The 21455-nt window shown below is 54.0% G+C and overlaps 1 protein-coding gene across 1 annotated transcript in view; it reads right to left on the bottom strand.

Annotated features, from left to right (window-relative positions):
- Positions 1-1429: 1429 nt before the first annotated feature.
- Positions 1430-21455, bottom strand: part of TSHZ1 (teashirt zinc finger homeobox 1) — a 76390-nt gene continuing 56364 nt past the window's right edge. Inside the window, exon 2 of the mRNA XM_045085230.1 lies at positions 1430-5993. Within this exon, the coding sequence (XP_044941165.1) occupies positions 2803-5993 (3191 nt within the window). The 3' untranslated portion in view covers positions 1430-2802. The remainder of the gene's footprint in view (positions 5994-21455) is intronic.

Raw genomic sequence — 21455 nt, 5'->3', positions numbered from 1 at the left:
AATCACAAGCCATGTGATCTTGGGCAGTGGCTGTGCTGGGCTCCTCGTGTGCAGGCAAGCATGCAAGTGACACACTTTACGCCCCACCCCGGTCCACAACAACGATGGGTGACAAGATAAGTGTGTGATTATGAGTTGGGGCGGGGAGAAGAAGAAGAAGAAGAAGAAAGGAAAACCCAAATTCTGTGCCCAAGCCCCAGCGGTCAGGACTCGAGTGCGAGCAGCTCCCAAATGTCTTAGCCGCTGCCCGTGGGGACGGACCCCAGCAGACCCTGCCCAGACCCTGACCTCCCGGCACACCGCTGCACCTGCTCTTCCGACGTCTGCCGCAGGGTGAAATTGCAGAACCATGCGTCTGGGGCCCCGTGGTGATACAGATATGACTTCAAAGGATTGTTATGCAAAGACCCCAAGACCCCATCTCCTGCTATAGACCTCGTTTTTCTTCTCTGTCACCTCTTGAGTCCAAAGTGCATAATCACCCAGTACTTGAGTCGAATGTCTAAATGGCTGAAGCTCCTGAAGACAGAGCTATTTACCAATGACAAAAGTGGGGGCAACTGTGGCCAGCGTCCCTGGCTCTCTCGGCATTAGCAAAACACTGTGTCAAGATGGTGCCCGGACTGCCATGGCCCCTCACCCAGTCGTCCGCGGAAACGGAGCCAGCGAGCCACCCCGGCCAGCGCTCAGCTGCTTCTGAACCGAGCGCCGCGCCTTTCGACATTTCTCAGGACACAGTTTTATGGAAAACTGAAGCAAAAGGCAGAACAAGGCATTTTCCCGCTTGTGTCAGGAAGCACTTTTGGAGAGGAAAGGGGCTGGGGTCATGACGTCAGTGCTCCCTCCAGTGCAGACGGAAGCCGTCAGCCCCTGGAGAGGGGCGCTCGGGAGTCACCCGCTCACACGCCAGGAGTCCTGGTGCTCTCCTCCATGGGGCCCTCGGTGCGCCGGGGGGACCTGCGGAAGGCACACGAACCCCCAACCTGGAAGCATAAAACCATGCAGGGTCATGGACAGAAACCAGGGATCCCTCTCTGGAGCGACACAGAACCAGTGCCAAGGCCCCCAGAGCAAGAACTGTGCTTCTGCCCCTCACCCCTGAGTCCCTGGATTGGCACTATGGATACCTGTGGACATCTCCAAATGGTCCACAAGGGTCCTCTGGATGAGGCCCCTCGGTCCGCGTCTACACAGAAGAGCCATCCAGCGCTCAGGGGCTGAACTCCGTCATCCGTGGCCCCCGGCAGAGTTAACACATTTAATGATTATTTTTTAAAAATGCAATACATATATGAACGGAGCACGTCGGCATCCAAATCACGCAGAGAGAATTTGGAATCAACTCATTGTTGGTTGATCGCATGAGCGACACCTCTCGCTGCCGAAACGACTTCTCGAAGGCAATATAATGACGACATGACAATCTACGTAAATCAAGAACTGCTTGTGGGTTTATTTTACATTTGAGAAAACAGTGGATTTAATTGTGTGAACCAAAATGTACTGTACAATATTAATGATAGAACATCAAAATGTGTAATTAATAGTGCATTGCTTTCTTTGTTTCCACTTATTTATTTTTGTCTGATATACATGCATCCGGAACGATGCAGGTACCAGTAAAACTTCTCTATTTAAATCAAGCTGCAGGAACTAAATTTTATTCAAAAATTGTGGTTTTACATTATATACACAGAAATTTAATATAAAATGACAATATAAAAAGTTAAAAGAGAAAGCATACAGCCAGAAGGTACAAAGAAAGTTGAATAGATTAAAATGGTAGGATATGTAACATAGAGGGGTTTTGAAGCTGATGCTGGCAATTTACAAGGAAAGGACTCCAACGTTTGCCCCATGTTTTTTTCATTTACCAATGCAGCACGCTATAGAAAGGTCAGCTTATACCAAAGCTTACATTTGTAAATAACTATAAACCGCAGTATTTTACAGGAAAAAAAAGAAATAGCATTTTTACACATTTTTAAATAATAGCTTGCATACTTTTTTTTGCCGAAAGTGGCATTTTTTTTTTCAGCATCCAGAGGGTTTGGGCATAGTGGCAACTGGGGTGTTTGGTGGTGGTGGTGGTGGTGGTAGTGGTGGTGGTGGTGGGTTTTTTTGTTTTTTTGTTTTGTTTTGTTTCGTTTCGTTTTCAATGTGTAAAGCTGTGGCTTCCTAACCCCACGACTCCTAGACAACTTTCTATCTTCCAACAGCTGCATGCATGTTTCCTTCACAAACCAGTTCTGCATATAAAAGCTCATTTTTTTAATTATTAAATAAGTTTTGTGTCTGACACAGCTTTTGATCTGAATGAAATGCCTTTAAGCCTTTTTTTCTTTCTTTTTTTTTTTTTTTTTTTGAGTGAAAGGCACAGAAATGCAATTGCAGTCCTCAAAGGGTTAAATTCGACACTACCAAGTTCTATGACCTTTATTGTCATGGCAACTTTGTAATTTTAGGATGTCTTTTTATCATTGTTATTTGTGTCTTTCTTCTCTGCTAAATGCATGTCTCTGAGTAGTGTGCCCACTATTTCCTACAAAAGATAGCTTAACATCAAGAACAGATGTTGAAAATAAAGGTCAGACTTTGACTCACGGAAAAAGAAAAATAACATGCACAATCGGACAAAGAGCATATAAATATAACTACAAAATATGTGTAAGAAAAAACCAAGGTCCAGACAGCCAGCTCGGCAACAAAGGGAAGGCTGATTTCGGAGGCTCAGCCCAGGCCTAGTGCAGTCCAAAGACGACGTGTAGTGCAATGTGCCGCGGCCCCTCGCGCTCCTGGACGCTACTGTTTCTCCAGCTCCGTCACGTAGATCAGGTGGTCCTCCGGGGACTTGCCGTGGGTCTTACTAAGGTGCAGTTTGACTGCGTGCTTGCTTGCAAAAGTCCGGTTGCAAAGCTTGCATTGGAATGTGGAGCCCCCATCGTCCTCGGCAGCCCCGACCGGGCCCAGAGCTTTGTTTGCCAGGACTTTTGAAACATTCTGCTGTTCTTGAATCTGATTTAGTGGCAGCTTGGAGAGATCCTTCAAGCTGAAGCCCAAGTGTGTTTCTAGGTGATTTATGTACGTAGAAGCAGTTCTGAACTGAGAGGCACAATCGTTGCAAAAGAAAACAGGATGCCCTGTGTCCAGGTTCTTCAGGAACTTGGTACCCCCTGTCCTCCTCAGCTGATACTTCACGTTGGCCAGCCAGTGGCTGATGGTGGTCATGGACAGCCCGGTAAACTTGGAGATGTGCACGCGCTCCTGCGGGCCCAGGTCCGACATGATGTACTTACCCTCCGGCGTCTCCCGCAGGCTCGAGGCGAACTGTGCCTGCAGGAGCAGCAGGTGCTGCGGGTTCCAGTGGGACTGGCGTCCCTTCCTCTTGTGCACGGGCGACAGCTCGTCCAGCGCTTCCTCGAAGCTGCTGCCCTCGGCGTCCGACTTCTCGGACACGGTGGAGGGCGTGGAGGACTTGGGGGTCAGCCGGCCCGTGAGGTTCTTCACCATGTCGGAGATGTCCATGAGGGCGCTCTCCCGGAGAGGGGACGCCACGGGGTCGGCCGCGCTGGAGACCAGGGGCTTGCTTTTGGCCTTGGTCAGGTCGATGGGCTGGTCGCTGTTGTCGTAGTAGTAGCGGTCGATGGCGTCCGCCTGCTTGATGGGGGCGGCGGGGTAGACCGGCTTGTCCAGCATGCTGTTGCTGATCTTGTACAGCATGGCCAGCGGGTCCAGCGACGGGCTCACGGGCTTGGACACCTTGCCCAAGTGCGTGTTCATGATGGACTGCAGCGCGCTGAGCGGGTTGATGAAGGAGGGCTCCGCCGAGTGGTCCGTGATGATCCCCAGGTTATTACAGCCGTTGGTGACTCTGGCCTTCAGAGGCTCGGTGCCGTTTGGGGTGTGCGTGTCCGGCACGCCCTCCTTTTTGGCCTTCCCCGCCTCCGCCTCCGGGCCCTTCTTCTGCATGGCCTTGCCACTGCCGCCATCCTCTGCGCGGGGAAAGTCTTTATTCTCTTTGGCCACAGGGGACACGGCCTTGGCCGGGGAGCCCTTCTCCCTGTCGGCGGCGGGCCGCTCCTCCTTCTTCACGCTGACCTTGCCGGTGACCTTCTCCACCAGCTCCTCCATGGCGGACACGTTGCTCTTGTGCGGCGGCGGCGTGAGGCTCCCCGGGGAGTGCAGCAGCGCGCTGTGCTCCGGGGCCAGCGACTTCACGCCGCCGGCATAGGACGGTTGCACCTGCACACTCTGCACGGTGGGCAGCGGCTTCACGGCGCCGGGCAGCTGGTAGGCTGCGTGGATGCTGGGGTAGCCGCCCCACGAGGGCGCACCATTCTGCGCTTTGCTGATGGCCGTGGAGACCGTGTTCTCCAGGGACTTGAGGATGTCCACCCCGCCCTTGGGGCTGTCGTCCAGGTCCTCCTCGCGGAGGTACTGATACAGGGCAGTGGGCTCGAACTTCTCGGGGGCGTCCTCACTCTCCTCCTTGACCTTCTTGTCTGCCTCGCCCACCGCTGGCGCCTTGTCCTTCTCGGGCTCCTTCTTGTCCTCGGAGGGCGTGGTGCCCGCAGGGGAGTCGGGCTGCTTCTTGATGTGGGCGGCGGGCAGCCGGGTGTGCGTGGTGGGGGGCAGGGGTATGGACTGGATCTTCTCTTCCACCACCGGGTCCAGCACCAGCTGCTTGCCCTTCTTGGAGGCCGAGGTGGTGACCTTGAGGAAGTGGCCGGTGACCATCATGTGGGCGGTGAGCTGCTGCAGCGTGTCGTGCGAGCTCCCGCACTCCATGCACTTGAGGATCTGTGCCTTGCGGGCCTCGAACTGCCAGGTGTAGCTGGCGCCGTTCTGGTAGCCGTAGCGGTTGTTGGGCGTCACGTAGGGGTTGGCGGTCTTCTGGTCCTTGGCCGCCTCGCTGAGCACGGCATCGGCGCCAAGCCCCGCGGGCTCCGGCGAACACGGGGACGCCAGGTCCTGCAGGGCGCGCTTCTTGGTGGAAGGGACCAGCTTGGTGATGGCCGGCACTGGCTCCTTCAGAGGCACTTTCTGGTAATGCTTTGTCTTGATCATGTGGACGCTCAGGTCCTGTAGGGACTCGAAGGAGTGGCCGCAGTACATGCACTTGAGCACCTTCTGGGCTTCCTCCTTGCCCTCCATCTCCATCAGCGAGCGCTTGCGGGGCTTGGACCAGCGCTTGGTCTTCTCGGAGTCCTTGTCCCTGTTGTCATCGCGGTAGTGCCCCGTCTCGTTCATGTGCACGGTCAGCTCCACCAGCGTGTCGTACGCGGCGCTGCAGTCCTTGCAGCGGAACTTGCTGGCGCCCGTGAACACCGAGCCGTACAGCTTGTTGTTCTGCCGGTACAGCTGCACGGTGCTGAAGAGGCTGGGCTCGGGGAGCAGCCCGTACGAGGACGTCTGCTGCAGCGTCTTGGCCAGCGCGGCCTGATGCCAGTCGTACCCCGAGCCACCGCTGCCGCCGCCGCCGCCGGAGCCCGAGCCCGAGCCCGAGCTGGGGGTGCTGGCCGTGGTGCCCGTGGCGCCCGCCGTGCAGGCGGGGGGTGTGGGGGCCGGGGTGGAGCCCTCCTTCTGGCCCGCATCGTTGTTGCTGGAGGTCGAGCCCGACTTCTTCAAATCCAGAGCCAGGCTGGACCAGCAGGACTCGGAGAACAAGTTCGCATACACAGCCTTGATCTGGGCCAAGCTGTCCTGGGGGTAGGAGACACTGTCCGGGCCCTGCGGCTCCTCCTTCTCCTCTCTGGAGGAAGAGCTTTTGAAGTGGACGAGCTGGTCGCTGTTCTCGCTGAAGGGCGACCCGTAGCCGGCGTCCTGGTTTGTCGCGGAGCTGACGGGGGAGTTCTGGTAGCTCTGAGCTTCCTTGATCTCGGGGTCCTCATTGCACACGTAGTCGCTTTCCGGGATGTCCAGGGACAGCCCGTCCTCCTGCACGCTCTCTTCATCTATTTCCGCCGCCTTCAGTTCTTCCTCAGGAACATAAGCTAGGGGAGAAAAATGAAACACAGTCAGGGGAAGTAAATCATCTTCAAGGACGCGGCCTCCCCAGCAGTTAGATGATCTTTAAAAAGATGTTTTCTCAGCCAAGTACCCAGGCGGCAAGGCTCCCCCCGCTTTAAGGAATGACCCTCTCTGCGGCTCCTGGGAGAATGAGGTTTCCGGCAGGACGATACCCCCCTCCTCCCGAGCAAACACACTGTCAGCCAAGGAAACATCACTAAAGGGCCAGTTTCTGTCTGCCTCCTTCCTGAAAACATCACCTTGGCCACCACAGCGGGGCCCGAGGGAGAGCCTGGCCACCTCCTCCTGGAGGCTGTTCCTTCCCTAAGTGACAGGCGGGTCCGTCATGCCTCCCCATCAGGTAGGACCTGTCAACTTGCAGGGCAGGACAGTCCACAGACAGTATCCTATGGTCTCCATAAATAAAAAGCCTCCTCAAGGACACACGGTGAAAGTACTCTGGTCTTCCCTAAAAAGAAGGACAAAATATACCACTTCCAGCCCCCTGCCCGGACAGAGCGGACATCACCTGCATGGGGACAGTAGACAGTTGTACAAAGCAGCATTATTTGTAAGAGCCAAAGGGTGTAGATAACCCAAGTGTCCACTGACAAATGAACGGAGGGTCTAAGCACGTGTAGTACACAAAGGAATAGTATTTAGCCTCTAAGTTAGGAACCTGACCCGCACTACAGCAAGGATGAACCTGAGGGCGCGGCGGGAGATGCGCTGGGCAGAGGAGGGCACGTACTGTAGGATCCCACCTATAGGAAGCACCTAGGATAAGGGGTCACATTCGCAGGGACAGAGAGCGGAGTGTGGTTTGCAGGGACTGAAGGAGGTCAAACGGGGGGGTCGTGGCTCACGGGGACAGTTTCAGCCCTGGAAGAGGAACCGTTCCGCAGAAAGACGGTGGGGATGGATGCACAACAGTGTGACAGTCTTCGAGGCCACATAACTTTCCACTTGAAAAGGGTTAAAATGTTAACTTTCACGTGATGAATGTTTTACCCACAATAAAAACTTTTTTTTCTTCTTTTTTAATTTTAACAGCCTGTAGTATTGGCTCCGACGGCCTACAGCAGGCTGCACGGGCAGCGACTTCTGGAGTCGAAGGCATCACCTCCCAGAGAAACGACAGGACACTGGCAACTGTCCCGTGAATGAGGTCTGGAGGGTGCATAAATCCTTAGGTGAAACCTGGTTTTCACCGCAGGACACTTCAATCCTTTAACAGGTAACCGGTCTTGTTAAGTCCCCAAGGGAGCTTACGGCACGCACCACCTCTTATTTGACCAACGTGAATTTATTTATTGTTAATTTTTGTTTTTGAGGAAACAACTACCCAAACGAGTGTCCCATGCGCTCCTTGGGAAATCTGGGGCTAGGACATTTTCCAGGAAGGTCCCAGAAAAACGCACTGCTATGAGGCCAGAGGGGTGTCTCATTAAATAGGGTCACTCCTTATCACCTTATCAGAGCCCGATCCTAGGGGAACCAGGCTGCGAGCACACGCGTCCCCAGAAACCGCAGGAAGGAGACGGAGAACACGCCGGCTGCCCGCGGGCCGGACGCCGCGCCCGGAGGAGGGGACCTGGGGGCCCAGCGCCGGCAAACAGAGGGCCTGGGGCGGGGGCGGCGGCGCGCACTCCGAGCACGAGCACGAGCACACACAGTCCCCCAAGACGCACGCGCGCGGGGAATGCCGCGACCCGGTCATCGCGTCGGCCTCTCAGCGGCGCGGCGTGGGCCGGTTCCTGCCCCGGGCCCGGGCGGCCCGCGGGCCGAGCATGCGCGTTCCCCGGCCCACAGCCGAGCCCGCACCGGGCAGCCGCACGCGAGCGCGCCGGCCGATGCAGTCAGCACCTCGCGGCCGCGCGCAGAACCACCGCGCGCAGAGGCCTCACCGCACGCGCCCGCATCTGGCTGCACCGCACACACCCCACCGCCCTCCTGGGAGCTGTAAAGCTCAGAAAACTAAAAAATAAGAAGAGATGCCGAGTTGAATGTCATCTTCATTTTGTCTGTAATTGTTGAAGGTTTAGGACGGTGCAGGGTTGGAAGGTTTGACGCTCAGGTCCTCAGCCAAGGGGCCCAGGCAGCCTCGCTGGGCCGCCCCGAGGCCCACCTCTGTGGGTTCTGCTGGGGACAGTCAGGGCTCGGAGGCTCTGGGCAGGGCGGACCCCGAGTGACGATGCGGGAGCAGGTCCCCCAGCAGCTCCGGTAACTCACCCCCGGGCAGCTCCCAAACCAGCGTCCGCGGGAGGAGGTTCCCCTCCGAGACTCGGTCTGTCCACTTCTGTGAAAGCAACACTCGTGCCTTAGCAAGTAATTTCAAGGAAGTGTTTGTTGTTGTTTTGAAAAGAGAGAGCACAAGCAGGGGAACAGCAGAGTGGGGTGGAGAAGCAGCTCTGCGCTGAGTGGGAAGCCCGACCAGGGACTCGATGCCAGAAGCCCAGGATCACGACCCAGGCTGAAGGCAGCCACTTGACCAACTGAGCCACTCAAGCGACCATCAAGAAAAGGTGTTATCTGAACCCATTTGGTTCAGCCTGGGAGGCCCATCACTGTGGGTGTCACCGGTCAGCTGGTCTGTCTCCCTCAAGGGATGGAAGCGGGACTGCCCACTGCCTACACCCCAGCGGGCACCCCTCCATGCGAGCTGAATAAAGAAAGGACTTCTGTCTGGGCTCTGGGAGCCCAGAACCGAGAAACGCCCTGTAACAGCACTAGGGTTTGTGCGGCATCCGCAGGCCCTCAGCCGCAAAGGTGGCCTCTCCAGGTCTGGAATGGCACAGACACGACTAAGTTGGCACCTGCCTGCCCCCGAGGGCATTCCCTCCCCTGACCGACTGGGGGGTGATCAAACCACACTCCATCCCAGGCCGCCTTCCTCCTGAGGCAGTCCAGTCTACACCCGGAAGCTCCTGTGGTTGAGCCGAAATGAGTTTCACCAACCACTCCACAGCCCCGAGGCGACCATGACTGGGGTGTCGGGAGGAACCACACAGAGCAGCCCCAAGCCTCTTCCACAAGGAAACCCTCCGAAGAGGTATGGGTTTTCGGTGAGCTTTTCCCCACCTGGGTGCCTGCGTCCGTAGTGTTCCAGGGAGGGGTCCCTGCTGTGCCTGGCCTGCTGGACTCGTGGGAAGGGAGCCCCAGCGAGCTCTCAGGTGAAGCCCAGGATCCTCCCTGCTTTCCCTGACCCAGGCTCAGATGCCCCCCTTCCAAGCACACCTGTGGGGAAGCAGCATCAAGGTCCCTTCTGTCCCGGCCACGCTCCTGGGGATGGTATGTGTTGACCCTCCTGCCCTTGGGCCAGTGCAGGGTCTGCCTCTGGCCACCCCATCCTGTGGCTCTTGCCCATCGCACACTGGGCTCTTTTGTGCCAATGTGCGCCCCTTCCGGGAGTCTCCCAGTGCAAGCCTATGACCCCCAAATCCATGTCCCCTCCCCAGGTCTGCTGGTCTTAGGCCTCATCAGGGGACGGCACCCGAAGCCTGGGCTTTGTCATGCCTTCCCTTCACACATGTTTTCAGAGCCGGCCCCGTGTCTCGCACAAAGCAGCAGCTCCAACCGGTATGACGTGAATCTGCCATGATGGGCGTTCCGGACACTCCCAAGTCAGTTATGGGCAAACGCAACTCTCCTTCTGTCCCCTCCCCAGACAACAGCACACTTTCTCCTGAATTCAAGAAGCCCCTAACTCAGTGGTTATGAACCAACCATCCCAAACAAGTTACCCATTCCAGAAAAGCAACGGTTGTCCTAGTTCCCAAACCCTGCATCTAGCCCTCCCGGCCGTATAATGCAGACCACCAGCACCCTGACACTGCCCAGCACGCCGTGCAGAGCCGTCCAGCCGGGCTTCCCCTCCGGTCCTGGAGCCTTCTTCCGCCAGGCGGCCTGGGAAGCCCCACGCTTGCAATCCCAGAGTCAAAACCTCCATGAAAGCTATGTCCTGCCAGAGGCTACGAAACCCTAGACAGACCCCTCCCCTTGCCACGCTATGAAACCCAGACAGACCCCACCACCACCACCACCACGCAGCCAGGCTTGAGTGCAACCTGGTCCCGGGCAGGACCCCGCCCCACCTTGTGAACGACCCTATCCTCAAGGCGAGGCTCAGATGTCACCTCCGTGGATGCCTCTCTTAATCCCCGACCAAATCCACCATCCCCTAAAGGCCTGAGAGAGGTTTACCTGCCCCTCCTCGTGTCCAGACTGTGAACTTGCACTCCACTCACGTGCTCAGGCCACCCCACCGGCCGCTCAGGGGGCCGTGGTCGTACTACCCCCTCCTTCCGGCCCACGAGCCTCCAAGGCAGCGTCACTGAGATGCCCGTTCTGCAGGTGAGAAAGCCGAGTCTCCACGAAGCCGAGCAGCTCCCCCAGGTCCCACGGGGAAGGAACCACGGGCTATCCGCACGGGCGACCTGACTCCCAGGCAGGCCCCTCCACCCAGCCACCTCAGGATGAAGCTGCTTCCCCCGTCAGCATCCCGACGCCAGGGAGCACATCCCGTCCATGCTGTGGATGTGAGCGACCCAAAGCCTTTCTGTACGGAGTGTTTAGAACACGCTCCAGTCATGGCAGCGAGAGGAGAGTCTGAAATGTGGACACTCTTTGGCCCAGTAATTTCACTTTCGGACGTATAGCCAGGATCACGGTATGAAACACAAAAAACGCTTCATGCACCAAGAGGTCCTTCATAGTGTCATTCCGGACAGAATGGCCACACTCAGAATGATCAACAATAAAAGAAAATTAACTGATTTGTAGTTTATTCTGAGGATGGACTATCAACCAAACGTTAAAAAGTATCTTTAATGACTTGGGCAGGTCATGAAGTGGAAAAAGCTAACGAAAAAACTGTACACATGGAACCAGGGAAATTGTTTGAAAAGAACAGTGGGTTTTTCCTAGATAATGAACCTATGGGTTATGTGGAGAGACGTGGCTCTTGATAAATCTCTCTACCTTCAAAACCTTCTTCAGTGTTTTCGGCTCAGCAAACAGGGTTAGCCACCTCATACTGTTTCTGGAAGAAAAGAGCTGGCAGCAACCCTTCTGCGAGCCCCCAGCAGCCACTAGCCGGACCCTGGGAACGGGCCCCCCCACGAAGGGAGGGCTCAGCCTGGGAGTGGAAATGTGCAAAGGGCTTCGTTAACTATTATTTTTCAAAACATGTTAAAAAGTAAAGGGGGCAGGAACAGTGAGGGGTGCAGATGGTTATGTGGTTCCGGTAAGAGGGGCTGCAGTGGGCAGGAAGGTCTCCTGTTTCTGGGCTGCATCCCGGCCCCCAGTGTGTGCCGGAGAAGGCTGCCGAGTCCCGTCGACGTGCACAGGTGCCAGGGCCTCTCCGGCGGCCCACAGCCCGCCCGCTCAAGGGCCACCACTCTGCACCACGTCAGCCTTCTAGAACGTTAGGGTGTGCACCTTCACCATCTACCCTCCCAGCTACAGTCCTGGAGGTCGGCCTCTCCCGGATGTTGTGCTCCTCTACCGTGTTGTTTTAGCCCGCTGACCTGTTTTTTGAGTGAGTTCACATCTCAACGGTAATACTCGAGGGGCCGGAGGAAGCGTGGAGCCGGAGGGGCAGCCGGGGCCCCCTCCCCTCTGCCTGCACTGTGACAGCCTTCTGACCCTAGAGTTGTTTTCCCGCTCCCTCTTCGGATGAGACGGGCAGGGTAAAATTAGCTCCTGCAGACATATCCCTTAACCCAGTAATCTGCATTCCGGTGGCCCATTCCACGGGCTCGACGGCCCAAGCACAGGTCAGGACGCTCACGGTCACGTGGGATGGCCACAGCCCATAACAGGTGCAAAGGATTCGACTTTCATACAGAGGAAGGCATGAAGGGGCCGCACTGAACGTTCCAGACGGACTCCTCAAGCCACAGAGCCAGCCTCCCCTACCCATCTGCCCTCCTTCCGAGAACTTCAGGGGCTGCCTTGGCTCCACGTCCCCAGCACTAACGATGACCATAAACACAGACTTCCCAGAGCAGCACCTCCTGCGTGCCCACAGCCGCCAGCACCCAGCGCACACGTGACCCCTCACCTTCCACTCCTCTCCACCTACCCCGGGAGAGCTGACGGATGGACCTTCCTGGGGCTCCCCCAGGGTCAGCTGGGCTCTGACCCTCTCTCCCCCTTTAAAAGCAATGCTCGAGCCCCTCGGGGCACCCCCAATGGCTCCTGCCTTCCAAATCTGGGCTCGGGCCAAGGGCACTCACATTGCGGGGTCAGAACCCTTGGAAGACCCTAAAAGCGACTGAATTCCCATTTCAGAGTTTGGGCCTGGGGAGGATGAGAAGCCTGGCCTCGCAGGACAGGGCTGTCCCGAAGATGGAGATTCGAACACCATACCCAGACCATGTTGCCTGGAAAGTCCGGCCGGACACCGGGCGTCAGCAGGTGGCAGGGAAGGAGGCTCTTGGTTTTGCCACATCTGCATCTGGAGGAACGGGCTAACCGGCTTTTCAAGACGAGGCCCCTGAGCCACACCTGCCACACACGGCAGGGGCACAGAGTGTGTGCGAGCGGTGCTCGAGGGAAGGGGTGACCCGGGCAGCCTGGACCTGGAGGCCGGGTGTGTGGGGGAGGGCGACATTCCACCGGCGTGTCTCCAGAGGGTCCAGGCGAATGAGGCCACAGCTGGGGCCCCTCCTGAAGGACAGATGCCCATCACTTTTGTGACGAGAGGGCAGACAGGTGAGACACCAGGCGAGGAACCCCAGCCCTGTCACCTACGGACAGTACGGCCCCAACCCCTCGTCAGGGCCCCTCAGTTTCCTCAAACCACATTCAGGACAACTACCGGTGTCTTTGGGGGAGGCGGGGCTCTAGGAAGTGCTGACGGCAAAGGCAAAAGCCCTCCACAAGGCTAAGTCCGTGTCTGCAGCCCTCCCGCGTCCTCCTCACGCCGGCCGACGCAAACTGAGCTGGGAACCGCCTGTGGAGCGGCCGGCCCCCTGCACCGTCAGACGCACCCCTGCGTGGCCGCACACCTCACAAGCTGTTGCCAACCTCCGAACCATCGGGACAAAATCAGGAACGTTCGTCCCGACAAGAGCCGACCTGTGACTGGGCCTCGGCTTCGGGTGGACGGTGCACCTGACCACCAGACTCAGAAGCAGGACCAGGGGTCACTCAGGAAGTTAGTTCTTGAACTTCTGCATCCCCCAGGCCCTCCGTCTGCCTCTGCCGTCAGGCAGCTCCCCTGGTGACCACACCTTCCACCAGGGAGCAGAGCAAGGAAGGCAGGTAGGAACTCGCCGGGACCCCAAGTGCGTTCCTGGTGAGCTGCTCGTCCCGAGTTGGTGGAAATAAAGGGCGAGGATCGGGCCGGGAAGCTTCGTTTACCGAGTTCTTTTCCTCATTAGCACGCATCATTGGGAGTTGGCTGTGAAGGAGGAAAATGGATATTTAAAAGTGGCTAATCTCAAACACAGGTCTGTCCCTGCTTGGTTACCGGCTTCCAGTAAATACCAAACTTTGCTATCACATTGCCACCTGGTGAAACTATACGATCAGACCGACTTACACGTTTATCTGCATCAAACTAGGTTTTAGAGCAGCAAATGTGATACCGTGAACAGATGGCCATTAGATCAAAACACACCTACTCCAAGGGGCCCGTTCACAAAAGGGTCTCACACACACCTAAGTGATGAGTGCACAGCTGCAATTCATTGTGGAATCTCGGAAAACACGCTTTCTTCCAAATTTATAATTGATCACTTGTAAAGTGACTTCACCTCTGTTCCCAAGAGAGCAGGTGGTTTTGATGAAAGTTCGATTATACTGGGAAATAAAAATGCAGAGAAAGCAGATATAGGTACAGAGCTCCTTCCTTCCTACTCGGAAAAGGACATTACAATACAAGCAGGATATATGTTAATTTACGAACATAAGTTCTGATTTTCTGCAGGAAAGTTGACACTCTGCCAAGCAGAGCTGAAAGGCCACTTCTGCTCACATGTGATAGGAACAAAAAATTTTCTGTCACTTTGGCAGATTTTAATTGCCTAGTACCAATCACTAATGGACTGGTCTGCTACACCATCTGATTTATCCTGGAATCGCTTCTTTATTTAAAACCCGATAGGAGCCATTTTTAAGGACAGCAGAGTCTGTGACACAATGGCCTGTGATTTTTACCCATCTCTAATTTTAATTAGGAATCCACAGGTAACTTCCCGAATTGTAATTTCTTCTTCTGCTCACTGCCCCAGAATTCAGTGTCGACTTCTTAAGTGAGAAGGAAGAAACCCCCTTTCGAGGCTCCTTCCCTCTGAGCACACCAGCTCATGTCCTTGCGTCCATTGTATTGATGCAACTGAGCCAGTGGGACAGAGACCACAGACTTTCACTGGTTTTCAAGAGGAAAAATTCATGAGAACCTCGCAAAATTAAAAGAGAACTTAAAATGGAGAACAACGAGAAGTCAATCATCCTTCTACGAACCTGGGAAATCACAGGTATACGTCACAACCGCTGGATGGTATGTTAATGAACTAGGCACACGTTCTCTTGTTCCCATGGCTGTCGCCATCACCAACAGATGCATGCCCGGTGCCAAGCATGGGGACATCCTATGCTTTTGGCACCTGCCTCCACATTGAGGAAGGACGGACACCGCACTCTGGTGGTCTGATGAGTCTGGGCCTACAGACCCAATATCAGCAAACCAGGCCCCAAACACTGGGTTCCAACCTGGTGTTATTGACCAACCCTGGAAAAGACTTTCATCAGATAGGGTCAGGTTCATCCTGAGAGATGACACTGGGAGATCAGAAGGGGAGACTTGGGCACAAACTCTCTTCAAATGGCTGATATCGACACGAGGAAGGTGACTCAGCCCAAGCATCTGTCCGTGCTCGTGCCACCTGCCGTGCACAAGAGCCATCACCAAGAACCAGTAACGAGTGTCTCCCCATCCAGGAGACATAGTGCGCCCCGCAGTTCCCCACCATGTCTTCTGTTACAGAGGGAACATCCCTAAATAGGGGCACAGGGACACACAAGTGTCCCTGTGTGGAGAGAATAAAGGGCTTTCTAGGCTCCGCTCCCCCTCAGAAGGGCTCACGTCTCAGGAGTGCGTCCCCACTTTCGAATCCAGTGTCTTATTCTCGCAAAGGCACAGGATGAAAGAGGAGAAATGGGAACTTGAATATTTGGGGGACAATGATGTCATCAGGTGTGGGGAGACGCATAGACTTGGAGATGCCAGGGACAGGCTGACTCGTACTAGAAAGTCAGGGGATTTTTATCCTTGAGTACGCTGTGGCCAGATGTAGATCCTGTACCTCTGTGACCAAGCATGAGCCCCAGGGCCCTACATAAGCATTTCTGCACCTGGTGGGAAGCTTAACACGAGATCACAGACACCCGAGTCACAATGATGACAATCCCAGGTACAGCCACACTACCAAGACTGAAAGCAGCATTCTCGCATCACAATAGTGGGGTCTGTGTCTACTGTTATCAGTAAATTCTCATAACTGCTTTCCTAAATGCTTTTTAAAAATGTTTACCTAGGCAGAGGCAGAGATAGAGAGAGAGTCCACCCGGAATTTAGGCAATTATTTGTGATGATCTTTTGTTTTCATTACAAGATACAACTTTCTAAAAATCCATATGGGTACAAATGTACCAAAATATAGTCCTCGTTTTATTTCTGGTAATGAAACTGTGAGAAGAATATACTTCACACGGTGAAGGGATGTAATTTCTCAGCCTAGGAGATTTTGATGCGAGCAGCTACTTTTGCACAGAAAACCGAGTCAGCCCCACGCCACTGCGTCTGCTCCACCAACCCCCCCCCACCAGCGCCGCCACCTCCCCTCCTCCCTCACCACCCCCCGCGTGGAAATCTGATGAATGAGTAAGCTTGGAAATGGTAGCTGCTGTATAAAATTCTCCTTTTACAATTACTTACAGAAATAAATGACATTTCTTCCCATCAAATAAAACAAAGACTCCAAATCATCTTCTGCCACTTCTTTTTGTGTCAAAACAGCTTTGCCATCATCCCCCCCGCCCTCCCTGAGCCTAGCACGCGGTGTGGAGTGTGACACTCTGAGCACATGCAGTGTGTCCCGATGTCAGCAGGAGAACACGCCTAGCAGCCGCACAGAACATCTGAACAATCACACATCAGCACCCACCAGGCAAGAGAGAAGGTGCTGCCAGCTCTGTGTGCACACGTGTGTATTCATGGGTGTGCGTGCATGTGTGTGCATTCGTGTGTGGATGTGTGTGCAGGTGTGCACGTCTGCACACGTGAGCATGTGCAGGTGTGTGTATAGGTACTCATTCATGTGTGTGTTCGTGTGTGCATGTGCATGCATTTGTGTGAACATGTACGGGTGTGTGCATCATTCATGTGTGCGTGTGTGAACTACACGTGTGTGCATGTGCATTGTGTGCACGTGTGTCTGTGTGCGCATGTGTGCAAATGTGCAGCTGTGTGCATGTGTGTGAACATGTGCGGGTGTGCACATGGATTCGTGTGTGCATGTATGTAAACTGTGCGGGTGTGCTTATATGTGCATATGTGTGCATGCATGTGAGTGTGTGCATATGTGAATGAACAGAAAAATTTAAAAATACATAGACCTCATCATTCCCAAAACGGAGACCAACCACATCTTCTGGTTAGATTTCACTTTTTTAAAAAAAAATTAAATCTTGTTAATATTTTTTGTCATAAAATGTGCCTTCTGGACGCCAATGTGTCCCCAAAGATGTGCTGTCATCTTAAGCAACAGGAGATTCTGTGCATTCTAATGCAAGTGGACATAAGGCGATGTATACGGTCCCTGTTAGAGTTTAATCTGACACCAACAATGTGTGCCCTGCTGCTTTACAATGTAAATATACACATATTGTCTGAAAAAATATTTTCATCTCAAATTGTAATTACACAATGAGGCACAAACATCTTATCTTTGGCAAACTAGATAAAAATTATATTTCTCAAATTGCAGCCCAACATTTTAAAAAACATCTTTGTTTCTTTCAAGAAAACAAGATTTTCTCCATTCAACAGTCATTTTAAGAATGGTGAGAAGTGACAGCTGTATTTGTTTTTTAATGGGTAAATGTAGAAAAGTTCCAAATTCCCTCGAGTCTTCATAACACTGGCTCCGAGCAATTAGGTTCGTACCCACCCCCCGCCTGCCTCTGAATCTCCATCCCAATCACACAGAACAGAAAGGTGTTCTCCTGAAATGTCCTGTTCTCTATTCCATCAGAGGTGAATGTGCCAGAAAAATGCCCCCTCACGATCCTTGTTCCTCAGATGAATGAACAGAAGTGTGGGTGCCTCGCCGGCCGGAAGGGCTGAACCAACAGTAGAAGAAAGGCTTTCCCCGGAGCACGACTTGCTTTCTAAAAGTCAGCTTTACACTGAGCTACAAAATCTAGCAGGTTACTCAAAATACCCATCCACACAAGCTAACAAGCACCCATCCGTGTCTGCTCCTACCTGATAACAAAATATCCTGATATAAAGTGAAAGACCTGAGATGCTCCCTTTCCCCCACCCCACCCCTGATTTGAATATCTGGAATCATTCGGATATGGGCATTTCATGTAATAGGTTAGACGACTCAACGTTGTCATATTTAACTCCCTTGGATTTTAAGAAATGCTGTCTAGGTCGGAGGAAGATGGTGATCCTGGAAAACACAGTGTGTGCATCTAGCATTTTAGTTTGAAAACACATTGAATAAGCCACATTCACGTAGCTGAATTGACAAGGACCTTATGGGGCACCCGGCCTAACTGACTGTGTCTCTCGCTGGACACCCTGGTATTTCCTCTAAACGTCGAGTCATGTGTCTAGAACACAGTGAAAAGGAATGACTTTCAATATTTTTAAAAATGTGAAATAGCACCAACTACTCAGATAAAATGGCTTTTTCAACAATTAAGGATGGAAAGTGACTTTTTAGGCAAAGGGGAAAAAAACGTGCACAAAGCTGACCACTGGGAATTACAGGGAAATGAGGAAAACAGGGGTTCTCCTCCTCTCTTCGGGTCTTTGAGACCGGGTTCTCGAGGCATCCGGAGACCACCCTTGGGCTTCATCAGCCGAAGCTACCCCTTGCCAGCCCCTCGCCAGGGAGGAGGAGAGAGCCCCAGCCCCCCCCCCGCCCCCTCAGTCCCTCAGAAGGGAGAGCGTGGGGTTAGCAGACGCCTGCGTGGGGACAACGGCGCCCTGCCCTGGCATGGCCGGGCCACTGATCTCATCTCAGAGAATTCCTTGGCCTTGCCCTTCCCCGTCCCTCTGATGAACGACACACGCGCACACGCGGGCACTCTCATTAGGGCTCCACCACCAAAGGCACAGAGATGAATCAGTCCAGGTCCCTCCCCACTCTGCCCTGTCGAGATGATTCCATTGAAATGTTCATTTTCATCCCTGCCGGCAACATTAGAATGGAAGGTATTTAACCTGTTTCCATTACTTATACAAATCACCATTACGGGGCAGGACAGATGTTCGAATCACGGCACGTAACTGACTTCCATACATTCTTCACAGGACGTGTGGGGAGACGGAACACCGCTAGATCATATTATCCAGGCTCGATAATGTTCTCTCTGTTACCAGATTCATTAACTTCCCACATCAGCATTGCACTTGCTTTCTTCGTGGAAATTCCCAGGCTAGTTGGGCTCATTTAATTTGGAGAAGGAAGCCTTTCTCAGGGATGATGTTTTGATCAGGTGTGCTAAGGGAGCGGCGCGGGCGCGGGCGCGGGCAGGAGGTGGGGAGAAACAACAGTGGGGAGAGGAAACAACCTTGTCGAAAATGTTACCTTTCCCACATGATGATGAAAGAGAAGTCAGTTAAAGACGCTGGTACTCAAAGATGGCTGTCACTTCACATAGACGCTGGCACAACTCACCTAGACAGGTGACACTTTGGTGGAGCAAAAATCCTGCTGCATTATTGAGCAAACCGGGGATGGGGGCACAGGCAGACAGCGGGCCCGGGATGCCTGGGGCACCCGGAGAAGTGAATTCGGCAGGTGAACGGATTGCACTCTTCATCTGCATCTTCAGTGGAGCTGGAGACAGTCTCCTGGCTAAAAGGCTGGAACAGGCGCCGGAGTCCCGGTCTAGGCACGAGCCCGGCCCCTTCTTCACCTTGTTTTTCTCTGGGATCCGAGGCAGAGGCTGGGAGGTGCTCCACATAATTGGGTGGCGGGGGGGGGGGACTCAGGGCCCTTCGACTAGTTATTACCTTCCTTTTCAGAAATGTAACAAACAACGATTTCTAATCAGGTTGAAGACATCTGCGCTTTGATCTCTGGCGAGGGGGGCGTGTGGCGCCCTGAGTCTGCCCAGCGAGCACATCTCTAGGCACCCTAGCTGCAGGTAGGCTCCTTGGAGAACATACAAGCTTCGATCACTTCTAGGCAAAGGTTTGGAAACAAAAGATTCATTCATAGAGCAGAAAAGACAAAACAAATTCTGCTCCAACCATTCCCCCCAGACAGCTCTCTAAGAGCTGTTAAAGGAAACTCCACTCCCAACTTCACGGTTTCCACGATCCTCTCTTCCTCTCTGTCTCCGTTGGTTCTGGGGATGAGACCACTTGGAAAGAAATGCTGGGCGTGTTAAAATGATTAAGCCAAGGAAAGGTAATAAAAATATTTGGAGGGAGAAGAAAAGCCCATAGCATCTGAACTACCCTATGGGAGAGGGTTCCAAAGTGGAGATCGGCAAAGCCAAGTCAGACGGAGAAAAAACGCTGTTGACCACTAAGTGTTCTCAAATTCTTACCAGGGAGCCTGAAAAGAAAAGGGTACGTGCATATGAACACATTCTGTGAGGAAAGCGTGAGAGCCCACCATGGTCACCAGCGGCATTTTCTCCATGACAACACTGAAATCAGGTCCCAAACAGGAACAAAATATACTCTGAGATAATGATCCACCTAGATAGAGAGAGAAAGACTTTTTTTGGCCACTGGAAATTTATTTGGGAGGATTAATGATAGACTATTGTGTTGAAAGATGTAATTTGCTTGTTCTTGGGGAAACATTTTCTACCCACAGACTATCTGCTCAAGCAGCAATATGCTTTGGATGAAAACATCCTTGACTAATAACAGGAAGTATTTATTGAACCCTGTCTCTGGACCAGACACTCTCTGAAGTGCCCTGCATTTACTAACTGTGTTGGGCTCTCCCCAGCAATAAGGGGGAACGCCCACTCTTCCCATCCGCTTCTGCGTGGGGACACGGGGCACGGGGATTCCGCGAGCCGCACCAGAGACGCCAGCACCAGCTCGTGGAGCAGGCCCCCCCACGGCCCCCCAAGCTGTCTGTTTCACAGCTGGACTCCGACGTGCGCTCACACTGCCGCACACGGAACCATTCCTATCAGGGACTGTAAGTGCACGAGTTTAAAATGAATCCTGTCTTCAGAATATGCTGTTTGTAAAATCAGATCTTTATCTACATGAAGGTCAGCGAAATTGCTCCTGGGCAGTTCCTCCTGAAAGTTGTGTTCGTCTGGATCAGCCGTGACAGGCTCCAGGGGAGAGCCTCTCCGAGGACTGCCGTCCACCGGAGGGCCGCAGGGTCTCCCTGGAATCCACGTCCAGCCCTGCGGAGCCAGGCTGGTCCCAGAGGCAGAAGTCGCATGGCGTGACTGGGGTCGGGGGGGAGAGAAGGGGTGAGTGTTCCGTGGGGACTGGGTTCCCGTAGGGGAGGATGACGATGTTCTAGTGATGGAGAGTGAGGACAGCCGCACCAGCGTGGAGGCCACTGAACGGAGCTCAAGTGGTAAATCTCACGCTGTGTGCATTTTACCACTATAAAAAAAGGGGAGGGACCAAAAAAAAAAAAGACTCTGTTTGCAGCCATGCCCACCCAGGCCCCATCCCCAGGGCCTCTGAACCGGAGAGTGGGTCTGCGTTGCCACCTGCCAGCCCTCCGGGACCCTCCCACCTACGCACAGGTCATCCCAGGCCTAGTAAGCTGTCCTCCCGCAGGGCCTGTCTCCGCATCCCGGCGGACCTGGGCTCCTGGCAGCTAGCACGCAGCCTGGCCCCAAACCTCTGTGCAACAGTGACCGGCTGGAGGGAGGAACTAAAGAAGCAGGACACACGCCGTGTGGCCCGAAGCCAGTCGCCAATTGATGGAGATGGCCGCACGGAGGCTCTGCTCTGTGCGTAGAAACGGAACACGTCTCCGTGCGGCCCAGTCACCTGGGAAGGTGAACCTCACCGCACGGGGGCAGAAATAACTTCGCTCATCCCTCTCTAGTAGAAAATGCCCCGTTAAAACGACCTTAAAAAGCCAAACCCTGAAACCTCCACAGTGTGTGGCAGCGACACGGACCCTCCCCTGTGTCACTCCCACTTCCTCCAAAGTTCCGTCGGCCCCCACGGACCGGGCCGTGCATGGGGACACCAC

The sequence above is a fragment of the Mustela putorius genome, unplaced genomic scaffold (genome assembly GCF_011764305.1).
Source record: "Mustela putorius furo isolate JIRA1106 unplaced genomic scaffold, ASM1176430v1.1 tig00000835_pilon_pilon_pilon, whole genome shotgun sequence".
NCBI classification, from domain to species: domain Eukaryota; kingdom Metazoa; phylum Chordata; class Mammalia; order Carnivora; family Mustelidae; genus Mustela; species Mustela putorius.
Note: the sequence above shows the minus strand (reverse complement) of the source record. Positions and strands in the feature narration are given on the sequence as shown.